At 47.8% G+C, this 12,009-nt stretch overlaps 2 protein-coding genes across 3 annotated transcripts in view; one reads left to right on the top strand and one right to left on the bottom strand.

Moving 5' to 3' along the window:
- Positions 1–61: 61 nt before the first annotated feature.
- LOC105563676 (NADH dehydrogenase [ubiquinone] 1 alpha subcomplex subunit 7-like) lies at positions 62–1,321 on the top strand. The gene is made up of 3 exons (XM_012015454.1): positions 62–261; positions 778–956; positions 1,136–1,321. The coding sequence occupies exons 1-3, from the start codon at positions 193–195 to the stop codon at positions 1,197–1,199; spliced, it is 312 nt and encodes a 103-aa protein (XP_011870844.1). The 5' UTR covers positions 62–192; the 3' UTR covers positions 1,200–1,321.
- Positions 1,173–12,009, bottom strand: part of LOC105563677 (phosphatidylinositol 4-kinase alpha) — a 12,751-nt gene continuing 1,914 nt past the window's right edge. Inside the window, exons 2-23 of one of the 2 annotated variants that reach the window (XM_012015455.1) lie at positions 10,867–11,260; positions 9,822–10,327; positions 9,444–9,759; positions 9,147–9,209; positions 8,479–8,733; positions 8,181–8,373; positions 7,883–8,093; positions 7,541–7,795; positions 7,106–7,458; positions 6,496–6,916; positions 6,310–6,417; positions 6,041–6,247; positions 5,629–5,905; positions 5,021–5,513; positions 4,812–4,947; positions 4,335–4,664; positions 3,957–4,244; positions 3,587–3,814; positions 3,165–3,511; positions 2,799–3,075; positions 2,313–2,719; positions 1,173–2,170 (exon numbers count right to left, since the gene is read on the bottom strand). In XM_012015455.1, the coding sequence (XP_011870845.1) occupies positions 1,945–2,170; positions 2,313–2,719; positions 2,799–3,075; positions 3,165–3,511; positions 3,587–3,814; positions 3,957–4,244; positions 4,335–4,664; positions 4,812–4,947; positions 5,021–5,513; positions 5,629–5,905; positions 6,041–6,247; positions 6,310–6,417; positions 6,496–6,916; positions 7,106–7,458; positions 7,541–7,795; positions 7,883–8,093; positions 8,181–8,373; positions 8,479–8,733; positions 9,147–9,209; positions 9,444–9,759; positions 9,822–10,327; positions 10,867–11,260 (6,291 nt within the window). In that variant the 3' untranslated portion in view covers positions 1,173–1,944. The remainder of the gene's footprint in view (positions 2,171–2,312; positions 2,720–2,798; positions 3,076–3,164; positions 3,512–3,586; positions 3,815–3,956; positions 4,245–4,334; positions 4,665–4,811; positions 4,948–5,020; positions 5,514–5,628; positions 5,906–6,040; positions 6,248–6,309; positions 6,418–6,495; positions 6,917–7,105; positions 7,459–7,540; positions 7,796–7,882; positions 8,094–8,180; positions 8,374–8,478; positions 8,734–9,146; positions 9,210–9,443; positions 9,760–9,821; positions 10,328–10,866; positions 11,261–12,009) is intronic. The other variant, XM_012015456.1, reaches the window with a different exon arrangement.

The following is a 12,009-nucleotide window of genomic DNA, read 5'->3' as shown; positions in this document are numbered from 1 at the left end:
GAAATACGCGGCATCGTTCGATTATCGATTGCGAGCGCGGGACGAGCAATCGAGCTGAATCGAGCGGTCGATCCGCAGTGTGTTTGTCAACGTTGACTCGCTCAGGTTAACTCTCGGCCCTTCGACTGCCGGATTGAATGCCGTGCCGAGCTTAATTGTCTCCTGACAAGTCGGTCGATTCACGGGGGAAGCATGCCGGGCCCGGTCGAGCACCGGAGTGTCACACCGCTGATACAATACTTTCGGGAAATCTGCCGAGGCGTAAGCAACGACCCTCGCTCCAATTATGTAACCTCCCAAGGAGAACAAAAAGCCAGGATCATGTCAATTTCATGTCATACTGACCAAGTTTGTGTCAAATTTTGGTCAATTTGATGCCAAATTGACCAAAATTTGACATAAATTTACCAAAGTTGGGAAAGTTACTTTATAAAAGTATTTACATAGTTTTTTTGCTAAAAATGTAGCTACCCAAGAACAAAAAGTCAGGATGATGTCAATTTGATGTCGTATTGACCAAATTTTGGTCAATTTGATGCCATATTGACCAAAATTTGACCTAAGTTTACCAAAGTTGAGAAAGTTACTTTGTAAACGTATTTACTTAGTTTTTTCGCTAAAAATGTAGCTACCTAAGGAGAACAAAAAGCCAGGACATAAATTTGGTCAATACGACATCAAATTGACATCATCCTGACTTTGTGTTCTCCTTGGGCAAGTCTACGTCCGAGTTTCATTGCTACTTTTTAGTTTATTTCATTTTTATCTTCTCCGCAGAGAAAAATCGTGCTGCACCACAGATGGGCCGACGACCAGGCGAAGCGCACTCAACCCCCGCCGGAATTGCCGGGCGGCCCGTATCACAAAACCTCGCAAATCTACTATTACCAGCGAGACGCGAGGCGAGAGGTTCAGCCGCCCATGCTGATCAGTGGATCGAAGCAAATTGGTACAGAGTGAGTACAAGTGCCAACGAGTTCGCGTTTGAAATCAGTACACGAGTATCTTTTGTCGCAAAAGTTCGAGGGACTGATACGCGTGTGGAAGCTCTCTCATTGAATAAGCAACCTTTTTAACTTTAACTTTTTAATTTTAACAACCTTAAAAACTATTAGCGATACACATCTTCTTTCAGGGTGGCGCCCGATACCGGAAAGAAACACTTTACTCCAGGGAAAACTTATAATTGGGGCTCTTAACGTCTCAGAGCCCAAGTCTAGCCGTTTACGTTATGCCGCAAACTCGCGTCGATGTAACATTGCACGATGGCAAGAGAACTTGCCTAGCTACTGTACATAGAGAATAAATTAAACTGCTATTACTTCTCGTTCGTTTAATTGCTAATTGCACCCACGGAAAGTAATTGCACATAAAAGTCTAAAGACGTCGGGAGACGGCAAGTCGAAATAAAAAAACGTATACACATTCTTTTTCTAAAGGTTTAGAAAACGTCCGATTAAAACTATCGCAACCAAGAATTGACATACGCCGCAAGTAAAATGAGGTATTTTGAAGTACGTCGTCGTCGTGTGGTTAAAGTAATTTAATCTTTACTCATTAACAGCGCATAAATTAATAACGACAGGACAGGAATGTTGCTCGTATACAGATGTGCTGCATACATGTACATATACACATACATAAGCGATATCTCTCGTAGATAATTATGATACATTATTACATACATACAGGGGCTAAACGCTTTCGTAAAATACACGTGAGGCTAACATCGACACCAATTTGTACAGTTTCGCAGTCAGTGGTTATATACCGTGAAATCTAACAACTGCAGTACGTCGAGTACCGACTCTAACTCTACCGACACCTGGTTCTAATTCGCTAGCAGTCGCGGCGAGCGCCAAGAGTTTGCCCATTAACGATCGCGCGGACGGGAAAGAGAAATGGGGGGGGAAAGGGGGCGGAAGTAAATTTTCCGATAGTGGTTCAGTAGGGGATTTGATTCTGATAATACTGTATCATATCGTAAGTTTTCGTACGGAAGTTGAGGTAGCTGTTACGTATTACATTGATCATGAAGATCGCCGCGTCACGATCTGTGTAGGTCGGCACGAACCGGCTGCGCAGGAGCTTGATGGTCTGCCCGCGGAAGCACGGTAGTCCCGTGTCGAGCATGAGGGAGACGAGGGAGATGATGGCTTCCTGGTAGGGCCTGCAAGATAAAGAATATCCACGAGTGCATTTCAGTGACTATCGGTATAAATTCTAGATAGTCTTTACGTGTGTTGATCTTGTTTCGTTATTGCGATATGTAGAATGATATCTTGAGCCAATATCGTTGAAATGACGCTCACCTAACTGCGAGGAAGGCCTGCACGCACAGTTCCATGAACCAGCGGAACGGCGCGGCTTCCATCTTGCCGCCCATCACGAGGACCATCTCGTCGGTGAGCTTGATGTCGGGCTCGAAGCCCAGATTCCCGCCGGGCGAGCTCTCGAACATGAAGCCGAAGTCAATGTGTATGATGTGACCTTGCGTATCTATCATAATGTTGCCGTTGTGACGGTCCTTTATCTGCAGGAGGTAGGTGATTACGCTGTAAGCCGCCATCGACTTGACGAAGTTACGACGAACGTTTTGGAACTCCTTGGTCGACTCGTCGCCGTGCTGCGTGATGAAGTACTGATACATGTCGCTGTCCGTCGTACGGCCGAGTTGATCCCTCGACGTTGCGTGCGGCACGCATTCTATCACGCCGCACTGACGACACATAGATATAATTGTAAACGAAATATGTATTCAGGGTGTACTCGCTATAGGAAATCAGTATCTATCTTACCCCGGGAGCTGTCGCTACCACTCGGTAGGGAAACAGGAAGAGATTCAGCCCCACCTTCTGGAATACGTTCTTAAAAATACTGATCACCTGCAGTGCCAGCATGTCTTGTCTGACGTCGTCACCGACTTTGAAAATAGCGGCTTGCCACGTCTGCTCTTCCGTCTCTTTCTTGCTCTCGACTTTCCCGTTGGTCGATACCGCTAGCGCGATATTCTCGAGCTCGTTGATGCCGTACCTCTGTACTTTGAAGCGCGCTAAGAACGGCGCCTTAGCAGCACTGTAATTATAAGACAATTGTATAATATTTTCTGATACAATCCACTATAATATATCGTTGTCGTCTTTTTTTAATCAACCCAATCGTACCTCTGCATAGGAGTACCGCTTTGATAATCTATGTCGATGACCATCGCCTCGGGATTCGACGGCAGATAGCAACCAGGTTGTACCTTGACCCTCGCTAAAGCCTCCAAGCACGCGGCTTTGCGTTCCGGTCCCTTGGGATACGGCCGGATTTCGCCCGAGATGTTGGTGATCTTCTCGAAGAAGTCAAACTCCCTCTCGTAGAATTGTTTCGCCGGGCCGGACAGGGCGTTCAGAATGTTCTTCGTCAACGAATCCAGGACGTCGTACAGCACCAGGTCTTTCACCTGCTTCTCCTCGTCCATGTATATATTAGTGTACATGTTCCATATCAATTGGTGTGCCACTACCTGAAGCGCGTTGAGCCAAGGATTAGGATTTCTCACAATTTAATGTTCAACTTGATTTCAGTCTTGCAATATTACCTGCGATCGTTTAGCAATCTTCTTAATAAACTCGATTACGTAGCCCATCGAGTCGTGGCGGACAGCTTGCACTAGCTGAGGTATGTAGAAAAGCACAGCGTCCGCTGGGTAGCTGTCCAATACTTGCACGGCGTATTGCGCCGAGATGGGATGATGCGGGAATTGTCGCGAGAAGAACGCCAGCGCTTGAATCGGGGACACTCTTGCCCATGTCAACATATAAACTAACTAAAACGGAATAAAAATTTTAGAAATGAGACGACGCTATGTCTGCGCTTATCAACCGCCTATCAATATCACAGATTATAAAGTAGAGATCGAACGGTTAATTCGTAAATCATTATTTACATAGCGTTAAGTTAAAACTCACTTCGGGCACATCGTTGAGAAGCGTGTCCGTCGTGATGAGATACTGCAACGCTTCCGACACATGCATGACCAGCACGGGCTTGAGACGCACCAGGCCACAAATCTCCTTGATGATGACCTCGTGATTCTTCAATCGCACCGGCAGGAATGTGGCCAGAACGGGACTGATCTCCCACGCGAGCCGCGTATATTCTCGCCAGCGGTCGTTCATCCCCTTGGCACGCCAGTCCGCGATACTTCCTTCACCTTGCAACGCGAGTTCCGGTCTTCCGCTGGGATTACGCCAGACCTTGACAAGAATTTCGGACATTTAGAAGCTGATTTCTATTATTGCGACAAACATAGCTCCCTGCATGCTTGCGACTCGTCGAGAACTCACCAGTAACATTTCGATCTCAACTGCTAGCAACTCGAGAATCAGATTTCTCTTTTTGATGTAATCTTTCACGAGAATATTGGCGTTTACAATTCGTTTGCTGCGATTGCTGCGCTTGCTCAGTGTATTGGTGCTGGTCGACATAGGCATGGTGCTCATCCACACATTGCTGGGTGACCTTGAGAAGTCGTTCGGTGTAGGAGCTAGCGTGGCGGCTAACGAACCGATCGTCTCACTTGGAATCATTGCGGTTGTGTAGGTTTGCGACGCCACTATCTCAAATTCGTTATCGGCCCCTGTCATCATTAAGTACTTTTTGTCGCTGTGCATCACCTGTGGAAATACGTAAAACAGAGTAAGTAGACCGCGAATAAATTCTGGTATTCTATTGAAAAACAAAAGAGACAAATTTCATATAATTTTTACAAATAGAATCGCTATCTTAATTGGCCCTTAAGTTTTAACGCGCTACGAGCTTACCTGCCAGAAGCGTATCAGCGTAACTATGTCTTCGCTAAGCTGATCGAGCTCTTGGGTCGGCAACTGACGTTCTCGACAGAAGTAATCCAGACAATTGGAATAGACACGTTCTCGCAGGACGTTCTTACTTAAAGTCCTGGCGAAAGAGATCCAATAATTTGTTTCTGCCATAGTCGTCGCTCACGCGATAGCGAAGGAGGTTTTGTTACCTTGGTAAGACGTCACCCTGCAGCAGTACCAAGCCGCACGAGAGAAGTTTAAAGCGCACGCCAACCGCGGCGACGTGTCGGGTGATACCCGGCTCCTCGCCGGACGCACCGACGGTCATGGGTAACGAGCGATGCAGGAGTAGGGCGATCATATCGACCGTCTCCTGGCAACAGTACTTGGCCGTCTCGACCAGCTCCACTATGAAGGTCACCCAGATATCGTGCGGTTTCACGAGTGGCGGATTAGGCCCGAGCTTGCAACCCTCGTAGACCGCGAGCGGACTGACCTCCTCCTCGTTAGGCGCGAACAAGCCCATCCTCTTCTCAACGGTGTACTGCCACGCGAGTAACATCTCTTGCAAGAAGCGCAACTTCAAATCTGGCCGTACGGTTAAGATCCACTGCCAGCACTCGACCGCCGTGGTCATAGCCGCGGTCGTGAACAGTTCGATCTGCGAGCACGCGACCGTGTGCAACAATCGTCTATGTATACCTAAAAATGCAACATCCAATTAGTGCAAATTAAAGAGAAGCCCGTCAATAATTGCCCGACAAATCAATCCACGATTTTAGGTAGGTTTGAGACTGCAAGTTGACTTGAAGTTTACCAGGCATGGATATTAAAAGAGCGGTAGCACGCCAAAGAGCTCCGCGATAAACGGTATCGTCCCGATCCTGACAGGCGCGACGGACAGCCTCGATCAACCTCTCGACGACCTTATCTCTACATTCTTCCACGGTTATCTCCACGGTCGGCGATTCGGTGCGTGCAAGAGCGAGCATACCCGCCACCTCGCCGGCGTGCCACGATCTCGTAGACATCATCGACAGCAGCCACGAGCTCGCGCCCTTTGTCGCGCGTGGCCTCTTATCCAACGAATTTGTCTATTAAACATATCGCTTCGTTAATGCAAGAAATAGCGAGTGCGGCTTTCATTTACAATGCGTGGAACAGGAGAATGAAATATTAAGATAAAATCTGAAGTAAACCGATAACATAACACGCTTAAATATACGTACGTTCGCCGGGACCACCGTGGGGATCGCGGTGTCCACAAATTCGAGAACCGAGTCGATGGCCAATGACAAGCCAGAATGATGTCGCATACCGGAAGACGGTATTTGATTGATGTACTCTTGTAGATGCGACCTGGTAGCTTGCGGCGCCCACTTCATGGCTTCCTGCACAATGCCCTTGCATCTCGCGGTAAAATCCTTCACGATAATCTGCAATTCACATCATCGCGACTGTTTCACTTTAACAAATAAAGCGTTAATAACAATCGTACCTCTCTCGCTTCAAGAGTATTCATCAACTCGATGCTGTACGGCGTGCAAGGTATTCTTAAGCTAGGCGTTTCTTCATTCGGGTCGAGTTGTAACGAGTACGATAAAATCTGCAATGGTCGCATAGTAAAGTAGTCAAAGTGTAGAATATAATAAAACGATAAATGCGTGTACATAAACGAATATACCTGTAATATGTCCAGCATACTCCAAAGAACTTTACAGTTCCACAACAGATGCGGGAAAGCGTCCACTAAAGCGCTGAGGTATTTGTCTGCCACCCGCCTGATTTGCTTGTGCACGTGATTGAAGTGCACCAGCAGGAATTGCGCGTGATTCTCGAGCTCCTTCTCGCGCTGCTCGTCCTTCGGCTTGCGCTGCATCACATCCTTGAATTTCGCGAACACGGAGTCCGCCACGCAGCATATGCACTGCCACATGCCGCTCTTGTCCTTCTGCAAATCGGTGTCGCACAGGTACTCCATTATCGGCTGCAGACTCGGCTCCGAACTGTTAGCCACCCGCAAGGTCTCCGACCAATAGACGGAGAGCAAGTACGTGCACTGCGCGAACTGTAGCTTGGTCACGTATGCCGATATGTCGTTTGTACTGAAACAAAAAATCGCAGAAATTTTAGCAGCAGGTTCGAAAGGTTCAGAAATATATATGGATAATTCGATAATGAAGTATATAATTTTTTTTTATAATCAGAGTCACGCGTTAACTTATAAAGTATTCTTGAGATAATTAATTAGATGGTTGATGAGAAATCGGAAGACGATTTGAAATGACTCGTACCGGGTGCTTATCTTCAACACTTGACTCCGCAGCTCTTGTAGCTCGTTCAACGAGACACTGTCGTTGCGCACCGCCGACGTGTACTGCAGCTCTCGCATCTCGAGGCGCGCGCTCGTCTGAGAGATAAGGTAGGGCGACTTGACAGCGATCTCCTTAACGCCCTCGTGCCATTCACTCGGCCACAATCTCGAAGGATGATCCGCGGCGAAGCCCATAATAACGCAGTACAACCAGAAGTCCTTGAACAGCTTCAGAAGTCGTTTCTGTGGATGTCTGATGGGTGGCAGACGCCGCACCAATATTGCGATCACGGGGACGAGCACTCCTAGATTCCCAGCGCTGCTAGCTGCTTTCTGTGTACCATGATATATAAAATAATGCTTTTCTTCCAATTACTATCGACGGTTTTGTCAAGATTACTAGCTTAGATCTTACCGATGCAGCGATGCTATTCGGCATCTTGTCGCTGGCGCGTTTACCCTCGAGACCCAACTGCACGAACAGTTCCAGCAAATGCAGCAACAAATCGTCCAACTCCGACTCGCCCTGCAGATTCGCCGCTATGTTCGCCAGTGCGTTTGTAACTGCCTTGGAGACATGGCAGTACTGTTTGCGGTCGTCGTTCGCGGCGTACGTCGCCGTACTCGAGCCCAACGACATGGAGAACATCTGCATTATCCCTTCGTAAATCTGCGTAAGAATGCACGAAAATAAGCATCCGAAGAACGTCGATAATAAAAATGATACTGAATACTCGGAATGAGCGCTGACTCATACTTTCGGCTCGCACTTGGCAATGATCATGCAGCCCAACTGATCCACGATGAGGAAGTCGAGGTCGCTGGGAGTGCGGCAGAAGAGCTGCTGGAAAAACGGGAAGATCGTGCGCATTGTCTTCGGGGTATCCTTCAACGCCACCGCGACGTGGCCCAACATGATCACGATGTTCTTCGACACCACTTCGTTCTTCAACTTTTCGTCGTTCTCCCTGAAGCCAAGTGGAAATTGTAGTTTACCACCGCGTTGCATTAGGAAGCTCGTAAACGTCGGCAGAAGCTCTCTCGACGAAACGTACCCGTCGGATATGTCCGCGGTGTACAATCTGTTGGAGACACTGGCCACGAGCGCCGGGACGCAGTCCGGATTCACGGAATGCGCGGCTTCCAGGGCGATGCAGAGGTTGCCGATGGCTGCGTCGCGAAGTTTCTCAAACGCCGTGTGCACCGACGATGTCGTCTGTTTCGTGTCGCTTATTTCCTTCCCTTGGACTGCCCAGACGCGTGCACACACATGTTATATCACATTTATTACACGCGACAAACAATAATTTTACTTTTTTCGATTAACGATATACACGACAAAGTTTCTTTTACCCAGCACTTTAAACTGATGTTCCTTCATGGAATATTCGCTGTGCTGACGGTACAGCTTCAAGAGGATCGGCGACGGCGCGATGAGAAAGTCCCGTAGATAGTAGATGGACGTGCTGGCTATGTTGGGAAATTTCTGCGCCAATTTTCCCAATCCCTCAAGGCAGACCATCAGCAGTGGCATGTGCGCCAGCACGAGCTTGGGCCCGTGATTAGAATTGATCTTCTCCACGAGCCGCCCGCACAAGCTGTCCGCGCCTAAGAATCAACGTACAAACTTCCACTGCTCAGAAATATGAACACATAAGTAAATATATGTAGAAATATAAATTGCAACGTTTTGACTACTGTAAAACGATCAACTGGTTATTCGACACGGCACATATGAAGATGCTTTTGTGAGTGTCCCTCCGTGCGTAAAACTCTGCGTATGCGAAAAAAAAACGTGTATCTTGAAAAATTTAACATAAGAAAAAAACTCGCAAACCTTTCCTCAGAATAAAATTCACAAAGTCTTGGTTTATCTACTACACCAATTTAAAGTCAATCAAAACACTTGGTGAAGAGAAGCGAATTGTTATCGTTTCCAGCTAAGCAGAGGCATTTGTTAATAATCATTAATAGCGGAAATGTTAACGGAGACTGTAACACACACGGGTAAATCAATATACCCTTGCCGATCAGCATTGAACTGATATCTGCGAACAGCGCGGACAAATCATATTCGCCGGATACTGGAACAATAACGTGAGAGCTTTTTAAAGATCTGTGCCGGGGCGGCCACCGCGATGAAAGATCTCGCGCGGTCCATGCAACTTAAGAGTTACGAGCACAGTCACGAAAACTCCCCGGCGGATTATTTACGGTCGTGACTGCGGTGCTCCGGATTTTAGTAAGTAAGGTGCTTTCCCGCGGCTCGCGATCTCGTGTTTCGTTTCAGCGACGACCGGACGGACGTCTCGCCTCACCTGTCTCATCGCCGATCGCCCAGACCAGCAGATCCACGCACGCGGAGTTGGCCATCACGTTCACCTTGAAGCGATTCACCGTCCGGAAGTTCGTGTCGATGTCCTCGCGCTCGCTCGCGTCGTGCTGCCGCGACTGCAGCTCGGTCTGGCCCGAGAGAAACAGACCCTTCACGAACTCCTGCACGTCCCTCGTGAACGGGGCCGGTAAGTCGCGCTGATTCTGCAGCAGCTCGCGCAACAGTGCCACCATCACGAGATTCATCGTCTCGCTGAACGTGCGGTATGGAAAAATCTGTACCTGGCCGGAACTGTACACCTGAAAACAATGGCGAGACCAGTTCAGTTGCGTATCAGACACGAATGTAACGCGAGACGTACCTGTTGCGCCTCTTCGTCGAGGAACGTCAGGATCTCCTTGGTGAGCAACTTCTTGGCCAGAGCCAGCACGCTCTGCAAATGCACCACCGTAAACTGCATCCCGGCCCTCCTCTCGGGGCTCTCGTTACAGCGCATCTGCGGGAACTGATTGAAGCTCGAGCCGTAGCGGCTGAAGAAGTACGTCGTCGGGTCGTACGGCACCGACAGGAAGGACTGCAGCGACGGTCTCTTGCCGCAGTGATAATGGTGACTGTCGTAGCCCGGGAACGCGTTGTCCATGCAGGAATTGAAGTTGCCGCTCATCGACCGCGGGATGATGGGCCTGAAGTTGGAGAAGCTGTGCTGCTTCTTGTCGGCCATCAGGCGGCTCTCCGTGCTGCCCGCCGGCGAGGGTGTCTCCCGACGCGGGAAGATGCGGCAGAGCAACGGCGGGTCCGTGCACGCGAAGCGACCCATTGATCTCGCCAGACCGATCAGCACCGGAACCAGACACTTGCATAGCGATACTGAAATACAATACGTAATGTCAGAAACTAAGGTTTCTTACTTTATGATTACAATTTTTCTGTATTGCAACGTACACAAAAATTTTCAATAATTGGAGCACTATTGCAACAACATATTCCTGAGACCAAATAAAAAAAAGTCCCGTACTACTTTTCCCTCCGACAAACAGTTATCGAGATATCATAAGCTAAACATTGACAAAGTTATACATTTTCTCTTGAACATCTCAAAAAGTATCAGGCAAATAAAAAAATGTTTCAGAGAGTTGTTCATATTAATTAGTGGAATAAGATTTACAAAATTGGAGGTGACCTTTACGTGATCCTCAAGCAACTATTCAAATTAATGATACCATCTCAAGTCCCCCTCGAAACCATACAACTTTTGTGAATGAATGAATTTCTGAAACATTTTTGTTTGCTGGGCTTAGTTTTCGAGATATTCTACTGTCCAAGTTGAAATGGGACAACCAGCATAACTTTATCGTATTTATTAAATACAAAAATTCAATGATCGACCAACGACAAGTCATGCTTACTCTTCGCCTGCAGGCCCCTGTTGTTATTTTGTTCCTTGTATCCGCGTATCAGGTTGGTCAGAACGGCGAGTATCTCGACCTGGGTCGAGATGATCTCCTCACGCGCCGGCTCGCACCTGGCCGCAACGTCGCTCAGCAGCGTGTTCAGGCAGAAGCTGAAACGCTCCGCGACCGGGACCCGTTCGGCGAGCGAGGACTTGACCTCGTCCCGCCACACCGCCTTCGGAAGACCGCGCAGCAATCGCAGCAGATACGGCAGAATTTTATCCCGGTGCTGCAGGCCGGACTCCAGAAAATAAATTCCCAGCGCGATGGTCGCATCCTGACCCCTCTGATCCAGGCGGTAGACACCCTGGGCGGAGTCTTGTGGGCACAACTTGTACAGTTTGGCCACCTGTAATTGAGTGAAATGCGTTACCCTTGGACTCTGAGAAAAATTCAGCAAAAATTCCGCTCGTTTCTCCGATCGCGAAGGACAAATTTGGTTTTTTAAGGCAGAAGATCTTACAAAACATACTGCAACTATTATATTTAAATAATTTGTATTCCAATGAATATTAATATCGTGTGCAAATTGTAATAAAACTGAACACTATACGATTTCACATCTTCATTAATATCTTATATAAATAGAAATAATCTTATAAAGACGTATCGATTTCTCCCTTCCTCCAATATTCCACAAATAATTGTCTATCGTGTTATCCTGGCGAGTGGTAATTTCCGTAGTGTATATTTCCACTAGTGCTCGGAAGAAGAATCGGGTAACATGGCAAATTGACAATCGCCCGTCCGCCCGTCATTCGTTGCACACGGGTGAAGACCGATTCTGCGGGTACCCGTATCATACGGATGCCTACTTCATACGAGTATTCGCATTGCACAAAAATATGTAACATATATGTATAATGTCATTCGAGAGATAGCCGTTTGATGCGAGTCGAGTATTTTTGTGCAATGCGAATACTCGTATGAAGCAGGCATCCGTATGACACGGGTACCCGCAGAATCGGTCTTCACTCGTGTGCAACAAATGACTACGTTTCCACCGAGGGTCAGAGTCGGGCTAGAGTCGGGTCAGAATCAGGTTGGGGTGAGCGTTTTTGCGGTGGAAACACCAAACCGGGTCGGAATCGGGTTGGG

Source organism: Vollenhovia emeryi, unplaced genomic scaffold, assembly GCF_000949405.1.
Source record: "Vollenhovia emeryi isolate VEMERY1.0 unplaced genomic scaffold, V.emery_V1.0 DF939172.1, whole genome shotgun sequence".
NCBI lineage: Eukaryota > Metazoa > Arthropoda > Insecta > Hymenoptera > Formicidae > Vollenhovia > Vollenhovia emeryi.
This window is presented reverse-complemented; position numbering and strand designations above follow the sequence as displayed.

Excerpts from the sequence above, each read along its gene's own strand:
- LOC105563676 (XM_012015454.1), top strand. The coding sequence starts at position 193 with ATGCCGGGCCCGGTCGAGCACCGGAGTGTCACACCGCTGATACAATAC. Across the intron at positions 262-777 it reads TTCGGGAAATCTGCCGAGGC|AGAAAAATCGTGCTGCACCA; the intron begins GTAAGCAACGAC and ends TCTTCTCCGCAG. Across the intron at positions 957-1,135 it reads TCGAAGCAAATTGGTACAGA|GGTGGCGCCCGATACCGGAA; the intron begins GTGAGTACAAGT and ends ATCTTCTTTCAG.